Below are 24,830 nucleotides of genomic sequence, written 5' to 3' on the forward strand. Positions count from 1 at the left end.
TCTTGCCCAGCTAGAGACCATTGCAAGGATGAAACATTCACTGTTGAGTTTGGCATTGACCTGTCTATACTTGCTTCATGCTTCAGCCCTTGTCAATGTTCAGCCAGACTTCGATATCACAAAGGTAACCACAAACGTATCTCCAAATGGGTGTTTTTATCCAGAGGCAATGATTTGACACTGCCATTTTGGGTCCTTGAACTTTGGGACACAATGGCCACCTGTCTTGGGCTGCAGGCAGGAGGTAGGAGATATCCCAACAATCCTTTAATCTAAGGAGGGCACAAAATAGTAGCACATGGAGATCTTTGACATATGTAGCCAGTGGGATTTGGTCTCTTATTTACTCAGGCGTTATGGAAGTTGAGAGCACTTCCAATAGCTGTGAACTATATGCAAGTGAGTGAGAGGATGATATCTTTGTTCTGCTGTTTGTGTGCCTATATCTCTCTCTCTCTCCAATATGCTTAAGTCTAATTAATGCATGAAGGGGTTAATACTTTAGCATAAGCTGTCCCACCAGCCTTAGATATGTCCACTTGACCTCTGTTCTCCTTTCAGTCTACCTGGAAAACTCAGCATGTTAAGAGGTTTGAGCTGGTTGCTCCAGTTCAACTGCATGGTTCTCATCAGCCACTCTTGAGTTCCTATTCCACTGATTTAGGAACCTTCATCACTTTGTAGCTATGCTATGTTTTACTGCCTGTGCAACCTTTTCTGAAGCACATGAATCTGACCTTTGGAGGGTTTGTAAGGAAACCAGTTTTTCACTTACCCAACATGTGGTCTTTTTCCTATGCTGGAGAAGCAGGAAACCTTGAAAAGAAACTGTTTAAAGGGGGGATTTTGGAACTCACTTTACATGGCAAACTTTAGTCTAACAGCCTATATTTACACCCTTTGCTGCTTTTAAATATCTATACGAAGCCACTAGAAGAGATCATCAGGGGGCTTGGGCTGGGTGTTCACCAGTTTGTGGATGATACCCAGCTCTGCCTCTTCTTCAAATCAGAACCAGTGAGTGCAGTGAAGGTCCTGTGTGAGTGCCTGGAGGTGGTTAGAGGATGTATGGCGGCTAACATATTGAGGTTGAATCCTGACAAGACAGAAGTACTGTTTGGGGAGGGGACAGGGGATGTGTGGGTGTGGAGGACTCCCTGGTCCTGAATGGGGAAACTGTGCCCCTGAAGGATCAGGAGCGCAGCCTGGGAGTCATTTTGGACTCACAGCTGTCCATGGAGGCACAGGTCAATTCTGTATCCAGGGCAACTGTCTACCAGCTCCACCTGGTATGCCAGCTGAGGCCCTACCTGCCTACACACTGTTTCACCAGAGTGGTGCATGCTCTAGCTATCTCCCGCTTGGACTATTGCAATGCGCTCTATGTGGGGCTACCTTTGAAGGTGACCCGGAAACTACAACTAATTCAAAATGCAGCAGCTAGACTGGTGACTGGGAGTGGCTGTCGAGACCATATAACACTGGTCCTAAAGGATCTTCATTGGCTCCCAGTACGTTTCCGAGCACACTTCAAAGTGTTGGTGCTGACCTTTCAAGCCCTAAATGGCTTCAGCCCAGTGTACCTGAAGGTGCGTCTCCACCTCCATCATTCAGCCTGGACACTGAGGTCCTCTTCTGAGGGTCACCTGCTGGTTCCCTAACTGAAGAAGCGAGATTACAGGGAACCAGGCAGAGGGCCTTCTTGGTAGTGGTTCCCCCCCTGTGGAACGCCCTCCCATCAGATGTCAAGGAAATAAACAACTATCTGACTTTTAGAATATATCTGAAGGCAGCCCTGTTTAGGGACGTTTTTAATGTTTGATGTTTTATTGGTTTTGCTATTCTGCTGGGAGATGCCCCGTGCGTTTGGGGAAACCCAGCCAGATTGGGGGGGGGGGTATTAATGATGATGATGATGTTGCTGCATATTTTATTACTTTAAATCTCTGCTGGGTTCTCTTACCAAAGAGTACTTGCCCCAAACCTGAATCTTGACACCCGGGAATTCTGCTTTCTATATACTATTCCCCCACCACCACTACCATCAAAGAGTGAGCGTTGCTTCCTGAAATGATGTGAGTGGAAAGAGGATCATTCCAATGCATGCATTTTTGGCGAGGAAATTGACTTAACTCCTCTTTCTAGTTTGCTGGAAAATGGAACCTCATTGCACTGGCTATGAAAGAAGGTCAGCCATCAGAGGACAACAGGATTCATACTACAGTTGTGTTTGATAATGGAGTCATCGCTTTCAAAACACGGGTTCCAGTGTAAGTTCTCTTGAATTACTTTGAGACCACCTTCCTTTGTTTTGCAAGGCCCATCAGTTCACTTGCTGGAGTGAAGGGGTGGGGGTGGGGGCACTAAAAAGCAATGATCTGGAGAGGCTTCCAATCCCAAATTCCAGCTGCTGCAGGTACAAATAGTGGGACTTCTGCAGAAGCGCCATGATCTTATATTTTCTTTCCAGAGGGAAGGAGTGTAAAAGATTGCAGACTCGTTTTTTCCCAGATGAGCAGCCTGGAATATACAGGACAGGTAAACAACAAGTGATTCACTCTTCGTTCAGGGTGGAAGAAAGTCACAGTATTCCTCCCACCCTCCCATGGGAAGCTAAGTTGTTTCCAAGCCACCTCTACCCCCCTCTGATAGGAGCTTCCAGTTGGGGGCTTAATGTTGCAGTTGGGGACTTGAGATAATCACAAATGGATTACTGACAATGGGTTTATTTAACATTGGATTTTCGATGAAAAGTGAGAAATCTGATTTAATGCGGGGGGTGGGGTCCAGAAACTGGTATTCAGGAGCACTGCTGTCTGCAACTGTGGATATCAGAGCATAGCTACTGTGACTAATAGCCATCAATAGATCTCCCCCACCCTTTAAAGCCGTCCATATTTGTGGCCATCACTGCCTCCCATAGGAGTTCCACAGTTTAATAATAATAATAATAATAATAATAATAATAATAATAATAATAATTTATTTGTCCCCCGCCCATCTGGCTGGGTTTCCGCAGCCACTCTGTGCGGCTTCCACAAGACCAAAAATACACCAATATGTCATACATAAAAAACATCCCTGAACAGGGCTGCCTTAAGATGTCTTCTGAATGTCTGGTAGTTGTTTATCTCTTTGACATCTGGTGGGAGGGCGTTCCACAGGGCGGGCACCACTACCGAGAAGGCCCTTTGCCTGGTTCCCTATAGTTTTGCTTCTTGCAATGAGGGAACCGCCAGAAGGCCCTCGGCGCTGGACCTCAGAGTCTGGGCAGAATGATGGGGGTGGAGAAGCTCCTTCAGGTATACTGGGCCGAGGCCGTTTAGGGCTTCAAAGGTCAACACCAACACTTTGAATTGTGCTCGGAAACGTACTGGGAGCCAATGTAGGTCTTTCAAGACCGGTGTTAGTTTAAGTATGCACTGCGTAAGAAAGTGCTTTTTTTTAAATGTCCCAAGTCTTCCAGCATTCAGAATCATTGGATGCCCATGAATTCTAGTGCTATGAGAGAGGAAGGAAAGCTTCTATCCACTTTCTCCAGCAAAACCTTGTATGGCGATGTCACTGCCAATACATTGGAGAACTGGGGTGGGGGTGGAATCAGTTCTACTTGGAACCGCCGCCCCCCAAGGCATATGCCCATCTGAGGTAACTGCTGCACCAAACTGTAAGAGAAGTGTGTGCCCTTAAAGGATCTCTTTTGTGGTCCCGATTCAGATGCAGGGAAGACCACCATTTACATCATGAATACAGATTACGTCCATTACGCCATTATTTTCGTTTACACACAAGAAATGGAGGTCCTGCAGCTATACGGTATGTGTCTTCATTGATGGGAAAGAGTGTGTTGTGGGATGTAAATATGAGGCTACTGAATGTGTCAGGTATACTGGCTAGCTGCAAATATACAAGAGTGTTAGATCCTCTGAAAGCCTTCCTCCACCCTCTGTTGTGCAATTTGAAGCAGAGATTAAGTTTCTTCATCTCTACTCCAAATCACCTCCACCAAAGCTCCTCTTTCAAAATGAGTAGTGTTTACCTCCCCAACCACAGAGCTGGTCCAGGAGAATATGATGGCACTGGTGTAGCATGGAGGCGACACAGGGACAGTTGCCCCAGGTGCAAAATTGTTGGGGGGAACAAATTTTCAACACTTGCTGCTGCCTCAATACAGCAGCATGCTTCTGTTGCTGGGCTCCACTGATAACAGCTTCTCCATGCAAACCAGGAAGTGACCTCTCCAGACAATGGAACAACTCTTCTTATCTCTGTGGGTGACACAGATGCCATTAGGCAGTTGAGTGTTCAAGTGTACTCCATCCGTTTCCCTCCCTCCCTCCTCTCTGAGAGGCCCCAGGTGCTGGCAACCCACGCTAGGCCACTGTACCATGGTCAATGGTATCCAAAATCACTGCACCATGAAGAAGCAAGAGCAGGCCCATTCTCTTCTCTAATATAAGTCATCCATTGTGCTGAGCAGAGTCATTTCAGTGCCAATCCCAGGTCAAAAATCAACCAGAAATGGGCCTAGATAACTCGTTTCCTCTTAGCATGCCTGAAGCCACAGGACCAATGTTCTCTTGAGCACCTTTCCTGAAAAGGGAATGTTTGGAACTGGGGGTGGTAGTTGTCATACATGCCAGATGTGCTTTGTCTTATAAAGTCTTCTCTAGTGGGATATAGATAGAGAAAGGCAGGTACAGAGATACAGACAGGAGAGCAGGAGCAAAGTGAAAACGGAGTCTTTTGGGCCTGGGCATCATTGCATTGCAGAAGGGCTTTAGAGAGCACTCTGAATCTGCAGCAGCATAATGCGTTATACAAACTGGCTCCCTGAAGTGAAGTTAGCATTTGAAAGACTATTCAGCCAGCACAGCAAGTATTTCAGAATATACTGATGTGATATTATACACTGCATCTGCATTGCAATGTTGGGAAGCCACACAGCATGGCTTGTTTATAGTGTCTGTTCTATTCCCCTATCCCCTTTAGAAAATATTAATCTAATAATTTTATTATTTATATGCCGCCCATCAGACTGGGATGTCCCAGTCACTCTGCGTGACTCCCAACCAAATATTAAAATCACAATAAAACAACAGCCATTAAAAACTTCCTTTTGAAGCCATCCACATCCCTTTTGTGGCAGATTTCATCCTTTAACTATGTGCTTCAGATCCAAAATGCGCTTGTTGCTTGAGATCCAAAATAAGTATGTTCCATCTCTTTTTTCTCCCTCTTATTTCTCAATGTGACAACTTTTTTGGGGGGGGTCTGAAGTCAGGGAAGAGGAAGCATCAACGGAAGTGATAGAAATATACAAGGAGATTGCAACGTCAATGGATCTGTGTGTCGACAAGATCATCTATCTTCAGAGATCTGGTAATACGAGGTTCTCTTGTGCCTTATTATTTCTAGATTTGAGATAAATAGTGATGCAATTTCTTTTTTCTTTAAACAAAACGGATCACAATTTTCTAGCAATGATGATCAAGGTAGTTTATGTTGGGGAAATAAGTAGTATGAAGTATATCTTTATTGCCCCTGGTTGGTGTTTACTTGCATTCTGTACCCTGGTCCCAATTCCACATCCTGTTCTGAGACTTTATCTCTTTTATTCCACAGATTCTTGCGCAGATGTATGAGTAAGACATCTGAACCTGGAACTGTGTGTGACTGCAAAGGTGAATCAAAGTTGTTAAACCCTCCCATTTGGAAAGAAAATGAGCTGGATCTCATTCCCATAAATGTTACAAGATGATGCACCAATACCACAACCAGTCACTTAATTATCTTGAAAACTAGTCGAAACTGAAATAAAACCATCCAAGACCCATATAAGCGTGTTCAATTTATTTTCACTTAATCAATTTACCCTACAAATCTATAGGCCACCTTCATAACACTTCAAGGGGTTAGCATTGCAAAAATGTGTAATATAAAGGAAAGGAAATCACCGTATTATAACAAGTTGCTGTTGTAACAGCAATGATAAGAATTTTGAAAGATATTAAGAGTTCTTCTTTGTGCTCTCTGTGCAGCCAATCATAGAAAAGTGGGTGTGGCCAATGGGAAAGGTGGATCAAGGGCCACAGCTTTGTTGCAAAGCACCTGCCTTCCTTCCACACAGAAGTTCTATCCTCATCAACATCTCCAGGTAGGGCTTCCCTGGAGCATCTGGTTTGCTCCAATTCTGGCAAAATAGCTCTTTTCATATCTTATAGACAGACACAAACACCAGCCTGTTCTCCACAGCGACAGTGTGGAGTATCACTTCTGTGTGAGTTTCAAAATTCCCTCCAAAAGAAAAGGATTGACAAGATTTAGGGACATACACAGTACAATCTGTTCAGGACCATCCCATCCTCTGTGAGGAGGAATCAGTGTCCTGGAAGCATCAAGAAGAGGATATAAGCCGAGGTATGTCAGAGAGCAGAGAAAAGCAATGGAGTGTTGCTTGGAGCTGGTGCAGAACATATTGATGCATACCACCCAAACTCTGAGGGGTGCAAGATTCCAGGTGCTTACCTAGGGTTCATGTTTCCCTTTGGAATGAGGCATAGTGGAGACTGTGGTATCTTTATGATATATGGTTTATTCACAAATATATACAACCTGAGACAATGATGGAGGGGTTCACAGCTAACACCCCAAAGGGAATTGGTCCTCTCATAGCCACAGCCTTGGATTCAAACAAACATCAAAAATTGTTCTCTTTCTCTCCAGCTTGTTGTGTTTCCTTCCAGGTCACATCCCTGCCCCCCAAACACTCAACCCTGGCTCTCCCCCACCCTGAATTGAGGGGTGGTATTTGCCATCTCCCAAACTATCCCTTAATCCTGCTTAATGGTTCATCACCCAGGCTATCACCTCACCAGGAAGATAGCTTGGCTTGATTTAGATTTTATCACTTGCTGGTTCCAGTGATTAGTGGGGTCTTGCATCCAGTTTAACTTCCCTAATTCATAACACTATATAGAAAGGAGAATTCCTGGGTGCCAGGTTTGGGGCAAGTACTCTTTGGCATGAGAACTCCAGCAGATATTTAAAATCACAAAATAAGGAACAAAGTACAGGATGGGAATATAGGTGGTTAGACCTTTAAAATATGCTCTTGAAAAAGAGTTCCTTAATGTCTTTTACAAACTTACTTTCTCAGGTTTCCCTCTCCCCCAGCATAAAAATCACTACTTAAAAACTCTTCAAAGGTCAGGTTCGTGGACTTCAGATAACTGCACAGCCAGTAAAACGTGGCTTGAGTTAGAATGTAGTGAAAATTCCTAAATGATGTAAGAACACAAAAGTGGCTTGTGCGAGCCCTGCAGCTGAGCTGGATCAACCAGTTTTCCACACACCGAGTTCATCAGATAGATGGGTGTGTTTGTGACAATCAGCTTGTTTACCTATTTCCTCCCAAGGTGAGGGGAAGTGACCTAGGTTAAACCTGGCAGGACAGCTTACTTTATGGTATTAACCACTTCATGCATTAAGCATATTGGTTGTATGATGCTGGTTATCCCACAGTTGGGAGTCAGAGAAGCAGCTGGAGTGTGTGGTGAGACTGACAATTGGAAAGATGAAAAACGGAGGACAAAGAATGAGAAGAATGAGATGGGAGGGAGAAAGGGTTTGGAGGAGGAGAGCCAGCTAGCTGAAGTTAGGGTTCAAGAATGGGTATTTAGCATTTCATATGGATGATCTGTTCTGGGCATTACTTTGTATATACATACCCTGGTGGCGCTGTGGGTAAAACCTCAGCGCCTAGGACTTGCCGATCGCATGGTGGGCAGTTCGAATCCCCGTGGCGGGGTGCGCTCCCGTCGTTCGGTCCCACCGCCTGCCAACCTAGCAGTTCGAAAGCACCCCCGGGTGCAAGTAGATAAATAGGGACCGCTTACCAGCAGGAAGGTAAACGGCGTTCCGTGTGCTGCGCTGGCTCGCCAGATGCAGCTTGTCACGCTGGCCACGTGAGTCGGAAGTGTCTGCGGACAGCGCTGGCTCCCGGCCTCTAGAGTGAGATGGGTGCACAACCCTAGAGTCTGGCAAGACTGGCCCAAACGGGCAGGGGTACCTTTACCTTTACCCTTACCCTTAATACTGGTTTTAGCTAACTGTGTCATGGTCTGAATGTTGTCAGGCAGGAGCATTTTCAAGCCCTACATGGGATCTGGACCTGGAATCTCCTGGATGTAACACAGGTGCATTGACTGCCAAGACCCCTTCAACCAATAGACCTAAAGAAACGTAAAACATGTTGATGTCACAGGAGTGAAGCTTTTTGCATGTTACAACCGTTGGCACAAAATGTATTGTGGGTTTACACAATTTGACACAATCACAAGAGGGAAAGTGCTACTGTTTCCTCTGATATAGCCATCTGTTTACTTCATCATTACCGCATCTCAACCTTTCCTATAAATAATGAACTTCTGAACAGATGGTATTATCAGTGTTATATGGCTGTTGTTGAGTGCTGCTATCTAGTACTTATCCAGGCAATGCATATTGTATTTTTAATAAGACAGAGGTGGTGGTGTCTTTTTGATCAAGGTGGCTAGTCCAACTCCCTGCAATGCGGGCATCCTGTCCACAGCCATATATATAAAATAATTACAACAGAAAAAAACCCCTCTCCCACATGACATATATCAATAAGCCTCCATTTCATATGGTTCACTCATCCCCACCTAACTTCCAATGTGTTGAAAATTTTAAAAAGGACAAGAATTTAAGAAAAACGCATTTATAAAAATTATGTTTTGCTAGCATTCCCCCCCCCCCCGTAGTTGGAATAACTGTATTGCTTATATATCTATACTCCGTACCGTATCACAATTTCAAGTATTCTTTTTATTTTTATTTTCCCTTTCCCTTTTTCACTGAAAATTTTCAATAAAAAGTAAGTATGAAAAAAATAATTTAACAAAAATGGCAGGAATGCTTTATGGTACATAAGGTATTGGAAAAATTATTTTAAAGAGCGATCCTAGGATATTCAGCTCCATTAGATACACTGTACACACACACACACACTTGAACTGCATGAATGAACTAAATTACCAAAACCAAAGAACTAGCACCCCTCTTAGTCACAACAGCCAGGATTCTCTGTGCATAATATTTGAGAATACAAGTTACACCCTCCTTCAGGTAATGGATAAACCAAATGGTGGATTTTGAAATTAAACTCACCATGTGAGAAAAATGAAAAATACAACTATGGAGCAAATTTACTGTAAACTTATCTCCTTTTATTCATTTTTATAAAACGAACACTTTATAATGAAATATGCAGCTTTTGTTTTTTAAAGGTTATTCCAGATACTGTGTATAGTTTTGTCCTATGTTGTGTTGTAAAGTGTGTTTTTTTTAAAAGTAACTAAACAGTAAAAGGAGGCAGAGCACAAAATGCAGGGAACTATTCTGGCAGGATGCAGGAGTGGTATCTGGGATTTTGTGCATTTGAACTACTGAGTAAAAAACAGGGCATCGTCTTCCAGAGGCACCAATCTTCCTCGGGTCAAGGCAATGGTGTTTTTAAATGTCTCATTTTGGCTTCTTGTCTGCCAGAAATATGCTTTCCAATACCACAAACTCTAGATTACAGGACTAGGTGGAATGACATGCATACAAGAAACATTTTCGTAACATTCTTCCTGTTAGCATTTGAGAATGGGCAAGGCCATGTACAAAGATAGGAATAAAATGCAGCGGTAGAATCCCACGTTTACTCGGGTTTTCATCAGAAAAGCAGGTAACAAATCCTTTTTTAAGTTCCCCAAAGCAATCCTCACTATTGCACTAAACAATTAGAAGGGTTTCAGCCTCCATAAACCTTGGTTACGGCAAATGAACATACAATCTCAAAATTGTATGTTTTATGTGACAAGACACAGGCCTGCTTGATAGCTTCCCACAGGTATCTGGTGAAAACTGGATGCTGGAGTAGATGGGCCATTGGTCTGATTCAGCAGGCTCTGTATGTTCTTAGCATACTGAGAAAACTTCTGGCTTCATTAATAGCACAGAAAGGAAATTTTAACAAACAGCATTTTCCACCAGAGTGCCATAGTGACGAAAGGAACTGTTCCCTAAAATGTACTGGCAGGCTTATGTGAGATTTTCCCCAACCCATTTTGCGACAAACCGCTTCTCTTTGCAAGATACAAAGAGTACTCAGCTGGTACTCAGCTATTCATTGGTTGCCACTAAACAATACTTTCAAGTTGGGCTGCTGTCCCTAGGCTATCATAACTTTCACATGTAGCTTATCTCAGATGTCACCATTCTCAAGGATGGGTACAATACTCTTTGTAAGAGGAAACAAGAACATGGGGACTCTGTGTATTTTATATTAATTGCTTTACTGAAGTTGCTCTTGAGATGCAATTTGGGGCTTTCAGTTGTCCACTACCATACTAGGATGGCAATTTAGTGTTTGTCCATGTTAAAAGGATCTGAACAGATATATTTAGAGTTCATTATTTGGCCAAAATTGCTAAAGGTATTACTAAATTTGAAATACTTAAGCTAGTGAAATACTTAAAATGGTCATGGCTATCTCTGTCATGGATATTCATGATAGCCTATATTCCATCAACGTGTGAGATATTTGTACAGAATGATTTTATGGTCATAGTTGCTAAGGCAACTTTCCATTAGAAACAAAATTTTTGAAGGCCTTAAGCCTTCAGCCAAAAATAAATTCATAATTACAATAATCTAGGGATACTGCTTTGCGAGGCAAGACTCCCTACAGAAACATGACTTGCTAATGTGATAGATTCCTCCTTCAATCTTCTCCTCAAACCAAATTGTGTATGTCTTGATTGGTATGCAAGACTAGGTGGAATGAGGCACAAACTATTTGTTTACTGACATGCGGAAAACTTCCAATGCTGAAGCTTGATCATTTGTAAATAATCAGGATGAACTGTGCTGTTAATGAGAGAAGTAAAAAACCCAAACTCAACCCCACCCCCATGCTCTAAACTCTAATAATCTAACAAATTCCCATTAGGACATGAAGCTTTGCAGATCCCCTTAGATTCCACAGAAGGCAGCTATGCACTGTTGGAATGTATTCAGAATCCGTACACATGCATATTACTAACACTGGGATGCAGGTTTGATCAAAGTAACATAGAGGTCAACTTGCCCGAGAAGCCAACTGATTTGACCACAATTAGTTACAGAAGAACCACATACACATAATTTTCTTTAATTGCAGTTTATTGAGCATCTTCTATTATATGACGAACACGTTATTCCCACTGATGCCATTTTGTTTCCGTCTCTGGACTTTATGCCACCCTGCACCATTCCCTTCACAACTGGAGAAACAAAGGGCAATGGACAAAACCCATAAAAAGAAGGAAGGAAGGTCTCTTGATGCTTCATATACCCTACAGAAATAAGAGAGAAATGGTCACCGTAATATATAACCAACCAGGGAACTGGAATGCTGGGGAGGGGGAATGGAGAGACAAGTAGCACAAAAACCACCATCAGAGTAGTTGGCTTCGTCGTTGGTAGCCACCAGAGACTCATCAAGGATACTGACTAGCCTTGAAGATGGTTCTTCATTATTGGGGAAGAAAGAGGTATAGTAGAAAATATGAGCTCAGGTCAAACAAGCATGTTGCTACCATTACCCCCCTGCCATGCATTACCTGTCCTCTGGCGAGATAGTGGCAGTCTCTGGGGCTGCTGACCCAGCATCAGAGTCCTGTGAAAATATTGCATAGAAAAGGGGGGGGGGAGTGCATAAGTAGTTTCACAAGCTCAACAGTACTCTATTCTCCTGCAGTTACAAAGCTTGCCTCTGGAAATGTCATTTGGAACAAAAACAGTTCTGGAATTCGTGGAGAAGCAGTTTTGCCTCCAAGGCCTTCTAGAGCAAACTGCAATCTTGCTTATTCCTCCAAACACTGGGTCAGAGGCTGGTGGGGCTCCTGCTACCCACTTTTCTGAGGGACAAGTGAGTCTGTGTGAAATCTTCATGTGAAAGGAAGGGGAAAACACTTTAGTAGCAATTCTCTTTGCTCCTTTATCAAATGAATCTGCAGTATTTGCCAGTACCTGCAGACTAACCATATGATTGAAAGTCTGCTTTAGTCAAAACTAAAAATCCAGCAGCCCAAGAACTCAAGACCCCTCCCTTCTCTTATTGCATTCCACTGCAGCAAGAGTTTCTCTAGAGTTCAGCTTCCTTTGCTAATAGGGCTTGACTGGGCAGGGGAAGCGGCAAATTTTTAGAAATACTGGAATGTGGCAAGCTAAGGCAAGAGGGGTTTCATTCTTTTTACTGACACCGCTTTTCATGCAAAAATAGATCCAGCCTAACCCCCTGTTCTGCATATGAACAACACACACGTACACGGTTGTCTTGTCACATCTAGTTTGACTCATAGATGGTCACGTCACCTTTTGTTCAAAGTTTCTATTTGGATGGAAGAATAGCTTCACGCGGAGCCCAAGGACTGATGAGGCTGTAGGGAGCAAGAGGGAGGAATCTTGAGAAGACACAGGAGTGCCTGGTAAAGAAAGTAGCTGAGGTCTTGGAAGATGAGAGCCCTAGAGGCACGAAGGAGGGCAGTCTAAAAAAGCTGGATAAGTTATTTCAAATTACACCTTTTTTCCATGACAGAACTGAAGGCAGTGTGCCTGGAGCTTCCATGAGCTTCGTGTGGCTTTAAACCACTACTAGCCTTTGTGCGGCATGTATAGGGTGCTGGGGAAGAACTAGTGCCTCTGGTGGAGGACACGCCATGCTCCTTCTGAGGTAGTTTGTCCACCTTTCGTCCCCACCCTGCAGTCAGCTCTCACCTGTGGCTCCTAGAAGCTGTCAGAGCGACAGCGGCCACATCCCAGGAACGGCATCGACCGGCTGACTAAACCAGGTGAGAGTAGCTGATGGGACTCAAACCCTCATTGAGTTAGGGACTTCCCCTGAATGCGAATACAGGCTCCACTGGATTGAGCAAGAGTGGGTCCAACGGTCAAGAAGGCGGTTTCTGCACGTGCTGTAGAGGGAAGTGAGGGACAGATGGGACTAGTCAACCTGGGAAGGTAGCTCATCTAGGAAAAGGCAAACTCTGATCCTAAACCTCTGTTGGCTCATGAGATATATTCAGGAGAAGAGCCAGCTAAGGAGCAAACCCTACACAAATCCAGAATGGAGTGTCTAAGATGGTTGGATGGTGCCTGATACATCTCCTTCCTGCAAATCCTGCAGCCAAGCAAGGCCAAGACGGGGGTCTTGTCATCTGGGCAGCCCAGGACCTCCATACACACTGCCCAGGCTTGCTTCCCAGGGAGGTCACTTTACTGCTAATGCAGCAGTTTGGCTGTGCCCCCTAGAGGTACACTCCGTTGTCTATCAAGACAGACAGATGTGAACAATAACAACAGTGCTTAAGATACCTGCTCCTCTAAGGCACCCCTACTATGTGCTCTGTAGGTGGAAAAAGGTAACTTGTTGCATTATTATATCATTCAGGGTTGCCTTGCTTTTTCTAACTGAAGTTCTGTCTTGTAAGCATATCCAGTTTCCATGCAATTCCCCCCCCCCAAAAAAAAATAAGACAGGCAGCCCAAAACTCATGTTGTGCTTCTTAGAAGTGTCATATTTCAGACACTCAAAAAATCATTGAGAAGCAAGGGAACCTTGGTCTAACCAAACACAGAACAAGTTAACATATGTGGCAGCACTAACAAATTGTTTCCACAGAATCCTATTACCCACAAGCAGTACTGCATGGATTCTACTGATTCCTGCAATCACAGCAGCCATTCATTTGCACATTAACTCTTCTTATCTTACACAAAGCTGTTCAGATGGCAAACCATGAACATTTGATGGAAATATCTCATAGGTTTATTATTAATGTTTATATTGTGGTTAAAATCTGTGGCACATTAACTTCCAGATTAACTGTGATCTAATGGGCACAGTAATGATCACAAGCAAGTAGTTGTAAAAGATCTCTTATGGCAATTGCTTGTACATCTACAATTGATTTCCAACATATGAAGTTTCAAGGGGCAGTTTGGGAAAAAGTCTGTAGGGAAAATATGAAAGTCGAAGAAATCTTACTTTAATATGTTTTGAGATCATAAATATTTGCTTCTCATTCCACTCAGCTGCTGACAATTTTCCCCAATGAGTTCTATTTCTAACTGCTCATTCCACACAGCATTGCCTACATGAAGTATGAGCCAATGGCTCCTTAATGAAGAACATTCCTTGGAACTGAAAATCTGGGCCACAGTGAGATCAAATGTCAAATTTCACATTCCATTTCTGTTATAATGAAATTTGTACAGAGTCATTTCCTTCACCTTGAAATACATGAGAAGTATAAATACTATATGGAAAATGCCTTTGAAATGGAAGTGATAAAAATACAATCTAGCAGTACTTTTTGGAAGAAAGTGTTACATATTTTTAACATGAGCAAATGGATGCCCTAGGGGAAGGTTGTGATAAACTAGTCAGCAACCATCTCTTAAAGTACTGTGTAACATGAAAGCCAGACACGCACACGCAGCTCTGTCAGCCCTCCATAATGGCTTTTGTCAGCATTCCAGATTAAGGAGAAATGTGGAGTGTAAAGATCCATTATTGTGGATAAGAATTGACCAAGAGTCAGACTCACCATGCAGATTGACAAGTCAGGGAAGCTGCCTCTCATCTTTGCACGTTACACCAGCTAATGTTTTGGAATCCATCTCTCCACACATGGCAGCATTCTCAGTTCACGGGTGCCATCTGAATAAGTTCCTTCTTCTGCTGCCACCTACCAGTTTTATTACTCTGTTGCAGCACAAGGGTATATAGAAGAAGTTCTTGTTCAGCGTGCAGAAAAATCATACAATGGGGATCCTTTTAAGGCACCAAAGCTTATTTCAAGCTTTCCCCCATATCCACCCACACCCTTCAAAAAGTGTTCTGGACAGACGATACTCAGTAACAGGCTCTGGAAGGCCTCCCTACAGATGGAACTATCTGGATAAAGGACAGATTAAAATAGGATAGGCAAATACCACCTGGCGCTGCTACCATGGGACTTCCATACATTTCAATAGGAAGGGGTGTGCAGCAGCTTTGCTGGTTGGGTTGAGCTCAACTAATTTCCAGGTACTGTAGAACCTAGAAGGCTATTTAATTCTTTCTTATAGCATATTAGTAGCTACAGATCTGAAACACACGACCTGAGCCACATAGAACATCACAAAACCAAACAACTTTTACGGAAGACGTTAACACCTTCCTGGGCTCCCAAAGGGGGAAAAAGTAGCACCTTGTTTTAACCTTTGTTGGGCACTGTTCACAAACACTCTTCCCATAGACTCCTACTGCTTCAACACCACTCTCATCCTTTCCCCTGCCCCCTTGGATCTCTCTCCTCCCAGGAGCAGGGACAATGCTTCCTGAGGTGTTCCTAATCCATTGAGAATACTTTTATTTTCAGCAAAGGGACTGCAACTGATTACCTCCTTTAAGATGTCAATTCACAAGGGCGCAGCCAATTTAAAGGAAGAAATCTGCAGCATGAACTTTTCCTTCACGAGAGCTTTAATTGCTCACCAGGCTTTCAACCACCTCCTTTAAATTAGCCAGCTGTTTGCAAATTGACAGGAGGAGGGAACACACTGCAAAAGCATGCATATATATATCATTGTCCCATTTTTCATAGAAAACAAAAATTACAAGAGAGGGTGCATTTGTCAAAATGTTTGCAAAATTATTGTTCCCTCTTCAGCTAGCTCTAAAAGGTACAACCATTTCTTTCAGCAATCAAAGGACAAAAATATATTCAGAAGTAAACCTTCCATGCCAAGTGAAAAGGAGAAGCAGTAAAAACAATATGCAATAACAACTGTGAAATCTTAAAACATAAAAAGTCAAATCCTGCCCTAGTGCTGCTTAAAAGATGTCCCAAGCTACAAATTTCAAAACATTATGGGGTTAAACTGGCAAAAAAAGTTTTGCTTTAGGCGGTGTGCACACAAAATGTTAAAATACAGCAACACTGAAAAATGACTTATTTCCAACTTGTACACTAAAAAAATGATTTTAAGAGTGTTTATCTGAAGCATTATATTCTTCCTCATTAGAAAGTACCTTCAATATAGGCTATATCGTTGCAGTTGCAGTACTATACAAGTTTTGGACTGTTAATAAATAGTTTTCAAAGTTACCAAGAGATCATTTGAATCACCAAGTATTACTGACATGAGTACCATCCTCAACAGGACATACTAAAAATGTCTGAAAACGTCACCCTCAAATGGCCTTAACAAAGGATTATAACCACCCTCCCCCCCCCAGCCCTGCTATAAGAAATTAATTTTATATATAACTTTGTACAGCTAGTTTTTCATACCTGTTATTAATTGATGCCGATTAGTTTTGTGCTGATTGTGCCCCTGGAAAGCACCAAAGCCCTGTAAAAACTTAAGCCAAGAGTGTATATGGGGGGGGAGGGGGAAGGGAGTGAGAAGAGCAAGACAGGAACATGGGAGGGTGGAGATGGCAGAATTTATGGAATTACACACCATCCCACCACTCCTTTCTGAAGCAGTGCATGTTGTTTAAACTCATCCTTGCCATGATCCTACTTGAACACATGGATCCTGAAAAGGGTTATTAAAACATGGCTCTAGCAAAAAAAGCAAAATCAAAAACAAGAAGAACTCAACATGCTTCCTAAGCCTCATTCTTTCTGGACAGTAATAATATTAAAACTAGGGTGTTAGAAGAAAGGAAAGCAATGTTAGCAAACATGGGATGATCAAAAGAGCTGAAAGTTACCTGCCAACAGGTCGGTACTGGATGCCACCAAACTGCTGCGTTTACTGTTTTACCACAGGGGGGAAAAGTTTAGGGAGGAACATTCTCAAGGATTTTTCACAAGCTCTTTCTCTTGCCATCAGAAAGGGGAGAAGGGAAGTTTTTCTCTGGATTGTTTGACTTTTTTGGCTCCTGAAAAGTTTTGCAAAGAACAGTAAGAAAGTGTGAACTGTTAGAAATATCAGCAAAATGAATTATATGTATATAAAAGTTAACATAGCAGAACAGTGTTCCCCAAGAACTACAAATTCCCACCCTAAAACATGGACAGTGCATTAATCAAATAAAAGACATTCAACTGAAAACTGGTACATGAGGGGAGTATGGAAACTTCCAACAATGGTCCAAGCCACCATCAGATCATCCCAAAAATCACCCTCCAAGGTCAGGAGACTCAAAATAAAAGTAAAAGAAAACTAAAGGAAAAAGGTAACATTTCATTATTAATCCTACAATAATTTGCATTTTAGGAATTCCTAGAACAGAGAAAAATTAAAAATAAAAAGAGACAGTAGCAGCAGAGGTTACCTGTCTGAGCACCTACAATTCCATAGAGAGAACAGGAGTGGGTCGTGAGTCTCACACCAGCCAAATAGCTCATAAACCTTCTCAAAAAGAGTGAGCCATGAGAAAGAATTGTACATGTTGATACGTCTTACAATGCTTAAGCCCTTACACATTTAACCTACATGGGCTTTGCTTTTCTAAACTGGGAGACTTATTAGAAGTTTAAATGATTTATTCCATTTGTTGATTCTGGTAAGAGTCCGGTGCAGCACCTCTCGTAGAGTTCTTTTAAATTTTTATAAGCATCGCAGGTCCAGAACATTTTTCTTAGGAGATAATCCACATGAGGCATTGCCGGCAAAGTCAGTGAAGCATGATCACAGTTTGAAAGGTGAGTGCAACCCAACAAGAACAAAAGTAGTCCATGAGTGTGCTGTCCTTCCATCATTTATTACTGATGATCTATCACAGTGTTCCAGAATGAGAGGAGGGTTTATAAAATTTATCAAAACATTAAGACATTAAAGATCTGAAAACATACAAAGCTATAAACACAATCTGCATTTCTTCACAATACAAAAATGTATGAAGGTAACCATTTTATCTTCAGAATTTGCTATATAGAAGTACAAACATATTAAAAATACAAATAAAACATATGGAATTCATTAAGCTCCACCCACCGCCACACATCCCAGCAACTTTGTTTCCATTTGTGTTATGTCATTGGCTATGCTGATACTATGACTTCTGTCTTACCAAGAGCTCGTTTCAACATAAAGTTTCAAACTATGATCAGCAACGGTGGTGCTCTTACTGTATTTAAGTAAATGTTCTTCAGAAAAGTGTGACATGTAGCATTAGCTTGTGTGGAAGTTTCACCCTGATTAGTAAGAGCGTGATTTATTTTCTTTACCTGATAGGTATGTTGTTTTAAAAACCTTCTACCATGACATTTCTCTGGTGGAGCTACGATAGGCAGGGTAGGGGATGAATCTACAACCCTTTTTTTTTTTAAGTACAATTTCCTGTGAGATTTGAGTGCAACTTTTCTTCTCCCACAGATTAGCCACAATTTCCTCCAATCTCACAATACATCCATGACCATCTCATGACAAGTAGACAAATCAAAGCTTGAAAAACTCTTCATGTTTCGTTTGTGTGTGTATGTTGGTTTTTTTTAGAAAGAAATGTGTGCTTCATTGCACTGTGTTTATATTGATGTAAACTGGGTCTAGGAATTTGGGGTGGGGAACAAAGACACGTGAGTGTGAAAATCAGACTTCTCACTACCAGTTTTGCTCAAGCAACATAGACTAAATGCAGCCCATATCAGAACTGTCAAAGAGTTACCAGTTCCTTCCTGGATTCACTTTGTTTCTTTTCAGTGAGTGATTCAGAGATTTGTAAAGTTCTATCAGATAACAGAAGGATAATTCTTTGCTCAAATTCCTGAAATATGCTCAGTGTTTCAAAGCACATATAAGGAAAAAGATTACCCAACTGGGTCGTCAGAGAAACCTGTATTTTAGAAGACACGTGTAGCTGGCAAAGGGTTGAAGAACCACCAACCAGGAAAAAAATTGTCAAAGATTGGGCTTTGCCTGAGTTGCTGGGTGTTTGGGGTTTTTTAAATGAAAACCTTTGTATCTTTTGTTCCAACCTGGGCACTCAATTTGCTTCATCAGCTAATGTCAACAGTCAACCTTCCACTTGATTTAAATAATATTTAATTCTACAAAAAAGAAGAGTACATATTTTAAAAAACAAAAAAATGTACAAACAAGGCATGACCAAACCTCCATGAAAGCAGGTTAACACTTTTCTGTTTATTGCCGCCTGACGCCTCTCTGCGTAGTAATCCTCAACTGGTGTGTATTTAAGATCCGAGTGAAGGTTAGACAGCCAAGTGGAGAGGATGGGCCAGAGGAATGAAGCTCAGAGCCTCAGAAGGCAGAGGGGCCAGGCTCCTTTGAGGCATCCAGATAAAAGCAGCACTGTACACATAAGCTGCCCACCCTCCAAAAACTTTCCACAAACCATCTTCCTGTTGCAAACATTTTACTATGTGGTGTGTTTTTTTATAAAAAGTAATAGGATTCTGTATATATTGTTTCCATGTTGTACACACCCCAAAGAAAATAAATGAGTGAGAAATGGGTGAGGAGGAGGAAGGTGAGGCCATTAAAACAGACCCAAAGCTGCTGTTTTGGTTCTTTTATCAAATTTAATAAGAAAATGCACAGCCAGAAGTATCAGGATTGGGTAGGGGTTGGGAGAGGAGATCATCAGGCATTCTGGAAAAAAGAGTGACGAACTGGACAGACAAAAAACCAATGACAAAACAAAGCAAAATACAGACACATACATAGGGGCCTGAGATCCACAGAAGTGTGGCCTTAAATCATATTCCCATTCTGGCTGGGCCTTACTAGCAAAGTGTCCTATGTTGTTGCCCAAAACCTGCTTATTTCTCTTCAAGATTTATTCTTAAGGAAGTCACTTTAGATTTTAATGTGTTCTACAGAGAAACGTTACTAATAGTAGTAACACGTTACGTTTACTCCAAGGTGGTTGTGAAATTTGCAACCACTTCAACCCTCCTCCACACCCCCTCCCACATTTTTCAGGGTAACAGATTAAAAAAAAAGGTGTCTAGTTTTTGTTTGTTAAATAGTGGTGATGTTAAACAGTATGGGTATTTTCAAGTTTGGCCACTGTTAAAGATGCAGGCATGGAGAAGGAAGTGTTGGACGAGCATGTATTAAAAACGAAACATTAACATAGCATATATCTTGCAAAAAGGACTAAAACACTAACAAATACAAGTCAATGCACATTTGTTTTAAACTAGTGTTATTCTTTTTCACATCAGATTAAACATTATTTTGTACACCAAAAGTTAACAGTGCTGTTTATCTTTGCCTTTTGCGCAAAAGAAAACATGCCACTTCTGCCATCAATGAACAAGACTGAAATTTAGACACACCTTCTCCCCCCACCCCAGGAATTAAAATAATTTCTTAAAAATCCACACATACTAAAATCTTTCTCCGAAAGAAAGTGGTTTGTTTTAAATATAAATGTATGGACATAAACCCATCTGTTAATACTGAAATGGCAGAAGTCACAGGTTTGGTTCAAAAGCTCATGCTGAACTAATAAATGCTGCACCCTGTTTAATTTCTTTAAGGGCCAGACTTCTGAGGCCATTACAGACTGTTTGTCAGGGATGCGAATTCTCACAGATCCTACAGATGTTAGATGGGAAATGCCGATATCTAGAACCTTTGGATGAAACAGAAATTGGCTGCCCTAACCTATAAACTCCTAATGGGACAAAAAGCAAGGGGTATAAAATAACCAATAGGACTGAGCGCTAATGAGGTGAGGGGATGGTTACAGACAATAGTTTACAAATGCTTTTGGAGAATTAAAAGTTCTAAGTTCCGAAAGCACAAATCAAGCTGAATCACTTCCCAATGAACCCACATGCTCTGCAATGAGTTTAAAAAATCACAGTGGCATCCCTAATGTCGCAAAGGTTCCAACCCCCTCCCCCACACAAATGCAGGTTCTTAACTGGGCATGACCAAAGGGAAATTGGCTGTCAAAAATATCAACTAAACGTATGTTCTGCAAAATCAATAAGTAGCAAAAAAGCAGCATTCACAGAACATGCGTTTTGATCTTGATCCCCAGGCTAAAACCTCCCTTCACCTCCATAAGCTGCTTCTGATATACAGCACTACAAGTAGTTGTTGTTGGTTTTTTTTAAAAAAAATGTACAAGAAAGTTGGTCATATTTATTTACATGTGGCATCACTCCACCAGGAGTTTAATCTCATTGGCTATTAGCTGGTTCATGTTGAATATACCCCCCGGGAGCTTGGTGAGCAACTCTCTCTCTGTGGTTTCAGGGTCGCTGTCGACAGAGCTGGAGCTGGCGCTCATATTGTCGACAGTGGCGCTAGCTGGAGGGCCCAGCTCTGGCTCGCTAGTCTCGCTAGCCGTGGACACCACAGAGAGCAAGGACATGCGTCGTGTCAAGCGACCGGGGGGAAGAAGGGAAGCGGCATAGTCCGCTATGATACCAGCTACGTCTAGATTACAAGCCTTGTCAAAGGCAATGAAACCTACATTTGCATTGGCCTCGCAGACGTAGAATGAGCCATCATCCTTCATGAGGAGGTCGATGCCACATACATCCATCCCCAAGATGTTGGACACCTGGATTGCCAGCTGCTTGCCTTGTTCACTCAGCGAGCACATCATTCCTATGCCACCTGGCAAAAAAGAGAAGGGTAAATCTTAGAGTGGGGCTCCTGAAGGTCTACCTATTTGGGGGCTATATCTTTAAAAAAAACCCATGGACCAAACAGGTAGAGATGCGGGGGAGGGGGGGTCCATAACAAATAAGACTGAATTATTGGGGAAACATTTAGGGAAGTCTGTATCAAAAAGATGGAGTCCACCTGAATGACAGAAAACCCAACAGCTAGTGCATAAATGGATGGGCATCTGTCATGGATGTTTTAGTTGATATTCCTGCATTGGAAGTGTTTGGACTAGATGACCCTTGGTGTCCCTTCCAACTCCACAATTCTATGAAAACAGGTGACAGAAAAACTTTTCAATCCAACAGGGGATGATGAGCGAGATAAACAGATTCTATTTTTTAAAAAAATAATTGCTTAACAGTATTTGAATACCAGCTTTTAACCACACTACTTCTGAAAGTGGTTCACGATTAATATAGCTTTACAGTCAAGATGATAGTGCCCTCACATTTGGTTCAGGATCTCACTCCATGAGAGGTAAAGCAAAAGGAGTGAATGAAATAAAAGTAGGCATTTAAAAACTTGGTGGGATAATCAAAGCCCAAGATATGTAACCATGGATATAACAGCTACAGAAAAGATAAAAGTGGTCCAAGGAGACAACGTTTCAAGATAAAATAAGTGATAATTCAGCATATTTCCAGTCACGCAGTTCATTGGCAGTAAATTGGCACGTACCACATCACTATTCTTTTATATTTGTGACCAGATAAAACCATATAAACTGAAGGAAGCCTACTAGGTAGTATTCTAAATACTTGTCTTTTGAAATCTTGTCTTTTGAAAAAGTTGGTCAAGTCTCCAATTTCAAAATCTTATTTTTAATGTAATAGCTTAATTATTTGTAATTGCACATGAAACAGTTGCCACTTAAATTAGATTTTAAACCCTCCTTTGCCGGCCCCAATTCCAACCAAGAATAAGCACACTTCAATTCTTACCAAGCGAGCAATTGCTCTGCATTCTACCGTCTGTTGAGCAACGCAGCATAGTGCCCACCACACGACCTCCCACTACGATGACACGAACATCTTTGCCATGGGACTCTTGGACATATTTTTGGAATAGATAAGGGGCCTCATGACGAATTAGATGGCTCAAGTCTGCCAAATGGTGCTTGTCTCTTGCCAGAAACACAGCTTTACCTGCATAAAGACAGTATAGAAGGTGAAAGGGGGAGGAGGTCAGTGAATTTTCTGCATTTTTCTAAAGGGTATGAAAAACATAATCCTTAATCTCAGTGCTGCAAAAAAAAGTATCCTGGCAGCACTGGTGCATGTATGAATAAAATTAAAATTGGTAAAGCGCTTTGCACATTTAGTGCTATAAAAATAGCAAAATTTGAAAAACAAAACATTACCTTAAAGCAAACTCACAATTTCCAACGTTTATTCCAGTTCTCAACTCCCTCAGTATAGGTCTGCCAGTATCCTTCAATCTTGGCCTGTACCATTCCGTGCTATTCTAGTAGTACTAGGTTGCAAGAGCGTTTTGCAACAGGTTTTGGGTTCTCTAGACACATAAAACAGAGGGCTGCACCAATCACAGTCCAAAGATGACAGCCGATTCCAAGGTGCTGTGTATGATTAGCTGATGAACCCAAAATGAACCACTCCCAATTAATTGGCAGCTACTAATTAGTGCAACAGTGAAAAATATAAAAATTATTTATTTGCCAAATGCAAATCCACGGGAAGTATTAGAATTCTCAGTTTCATTTAAGATGGAAAATATTCTTTTGTTGTAAATACCAGTAAGCTGAATGCAACAAAAAATCTATTTTAAAAAATTATCCCTAGAAAAATGAACCCTGAGCCAGGCCTAAAACTAAACTGATACAGACAGCTGCCTCAGGTGGCAGTGCCCCCTAAACTGGTCTTAAGGCCCCAGATGCAGTGGCGATGCAGAGCAAACAGAAGGCTGACTGCTCTTGACAAGGCAGGAAAGAAAACTGGAGCTGTGGCAGCCCACTTCACAGAAATCTGTGTTCCTGCCTTGCCCACAAGCGGTCAGTTTCTTAAGCCCTTAGGTCCTCTCAGTACAGTGAGGCTTCACAATACGTTGCTTCTGAAACAGCCATAACCACACGATGCAATTCTTGATCTCCAGCCCTTCCTCTTCCTTAACTGACCTATTCAAACTATCTACTTGCCACGAAACACACAAGAGCCTGGTGAAATGAAGATAAGTCATTCCTTTTAGCAACTGATAAGGCAAGCAAATCACTTTTGCTTAAAATGTTTACTTTAGGGAAATATTTCATCCCTGTATTTATGCAATCCTGTGTCCACAGGCCTTGGACTTTTGCTTACAGGCAAATTCTTTCTTTCAGACAACCCCTGAAGCCCCAAACAGCTATTCTCCTGCAAGAGGCCACATAACAGAAACACAAAACATAAGCATTGTCCAAGAGAGGAATTTCAAAGGGAAAACCCAGCATGAAATAGCTGGACTGGAATATAGAAGTTTGGTTCTACTCATCTGGGTACGCCCCACTGCAGATGTGGATTTACTCAGCCATGCTTAGATCACTGTGTCCTCACTAGGGCTGGACGATAAATTGATATACCATCCAAAACTGGCTTGAAGTCCATATCGTGATATCAGTTTCAAAATTTTTGATGTGGCAGTATATTGTGTTTGCTATGCAAAAATCATGATGTGGGGAAAACTGTGAAGCCAGCCAATGCCTCTGCACAGCTCCATCCTTATTTCAGACATCATGATATTATCAGTATATCACAATGTTCAGCTGGTGATATATCACAATGTTGTAAGCCAGATATCGCCCAGACCGTCTCCTCACCAATTACTGCTGTTTTAAGTTGTCACTGTGTTTATTTCACATACATTGAAGCTTTGTCTGGAACAACTGTCTGGGATATGTGTGGGTGTGCATGTGCACATGCATTTATGTGTAGCAAACATTTGCCTTTGGTGTTCCACACCAGAATTTCATCTGCAATCACCTCAGTCCAATGCACATGGCTGGTTCTGCAGGCCTGGCAACAGGGGGATTTAAGTAATTATATCTTGCTTCTGACTGCTCCTTTGACTGTGTGGTCAGAGAGTTGCCCCACAAAGCATGAATATTAGCCCTGCCTACCCAGCTACCCCTTTTCGCT

The 24,830-nt window shown here is 42.0% G+C and overlaps 2 protein-coding genes and 1 long non-coding RNA gene across 3 annotated transcripts in view; 1 reads left to right on the top strand and 2 right to left on the bottom strand.

Moving 5' to 3' along the window:
- Positions 1-5,841, top strand: LOC310697123 (lipocalin-15-like). The gene is made up of 6 exons (XM_083483462.1): positions 1-124; positions 2,146-2,270; positions 2,471-2,538; positions 3,718-3,816; positions 5,281-5,382; positions 5,626-5,841. The coding sequence occupies exons 1-6, from the start codon at positions 29-31 to the stop codon at positions 5,643-5,645; spliced, it is 510 nt and encodes a 169-aa protein (XP_083339588.1). The 5' UTR covers positions 1-28; the 3' UTR covers positions 5,646-5,841.
- A 5,373-nt stretch (positions 5,842-11,214) lies between these two features.
- Positions 11,215-14,654, bottom strand: LOC310697128. Its single transcript, XR_014520936.1, has 2 exons — positions 11,673-14,654; positions 11,215-11,405 (listed from the first exon to the last, which is right to left on the bottom strand). It is a non-coding gene; the product is annotated as an uncharacterized lncRNA (long non-coding RNA).
- Positions 14,655-19,572: 4,918 nt separating this feature from the next.
- RIMKLB (ribosomal modification protein rimK like family member B) overlaps positions 19,573-24,830 on the bottom strand; it is a 35,019-nt gene continuing 29,761 nt past the window's right edge. Inside the window, exons 6-7 of the mRNA XM_083483411.1 lie at positions 22,647-22,850; positions 19,573-21,651 (exon numbers count right to left, since the gene is read on the bottom strand). Of these exons, the coding sequence (XP_083339537.1) occupies positions 21,188-21,651; positions 22,647-22,850 (668 nt within the window). The 3' untranslated portion in view covers positions 19,573-21,187. The remainder of the gene's footprint in view (positions 21,652-22,646; positions 22,851-24,830) is intronic.

Source organism: Podarcis liolepis (assembly GCF_965112155.1).
Source record: "Podarcis liolepis genome assembly, chromosome: 17".
Classification (NCBI taxonomy): Eukaryota; Metazoa; Chordata; class Lepidosauria; order Squamata; family Lacertidae; genus Podarcis; species Podarcis liolepis.

What these genes read in the sequence shown, in the direction of transcription:
- LOC310697123 (XM_083483462.1), top strand. Translation starts at nt 29, where the DNA reads ATGAAACATTCACTGTTGAGTTTGGCATTGACCTGTCTATACTTGCTT. An exon ending in GCCTGGAATATACAGGACAG is followed by an intron (nt 2,539 to 3,717) that starts GTAAACAACAAG and finishes GTCCCGATTCAG; the next exon opens with ATGCAGGGAAGACCACCATT. An exon ending in GGAGGTCCTGCAGCTATACG is followed by an intron (nt 3,817 to 5,280) that starts GTATGTGTCTTC and finishes GGGGGTCTGAAG; the next exon opens with TCAGGGAAGAGGAAGCATCA.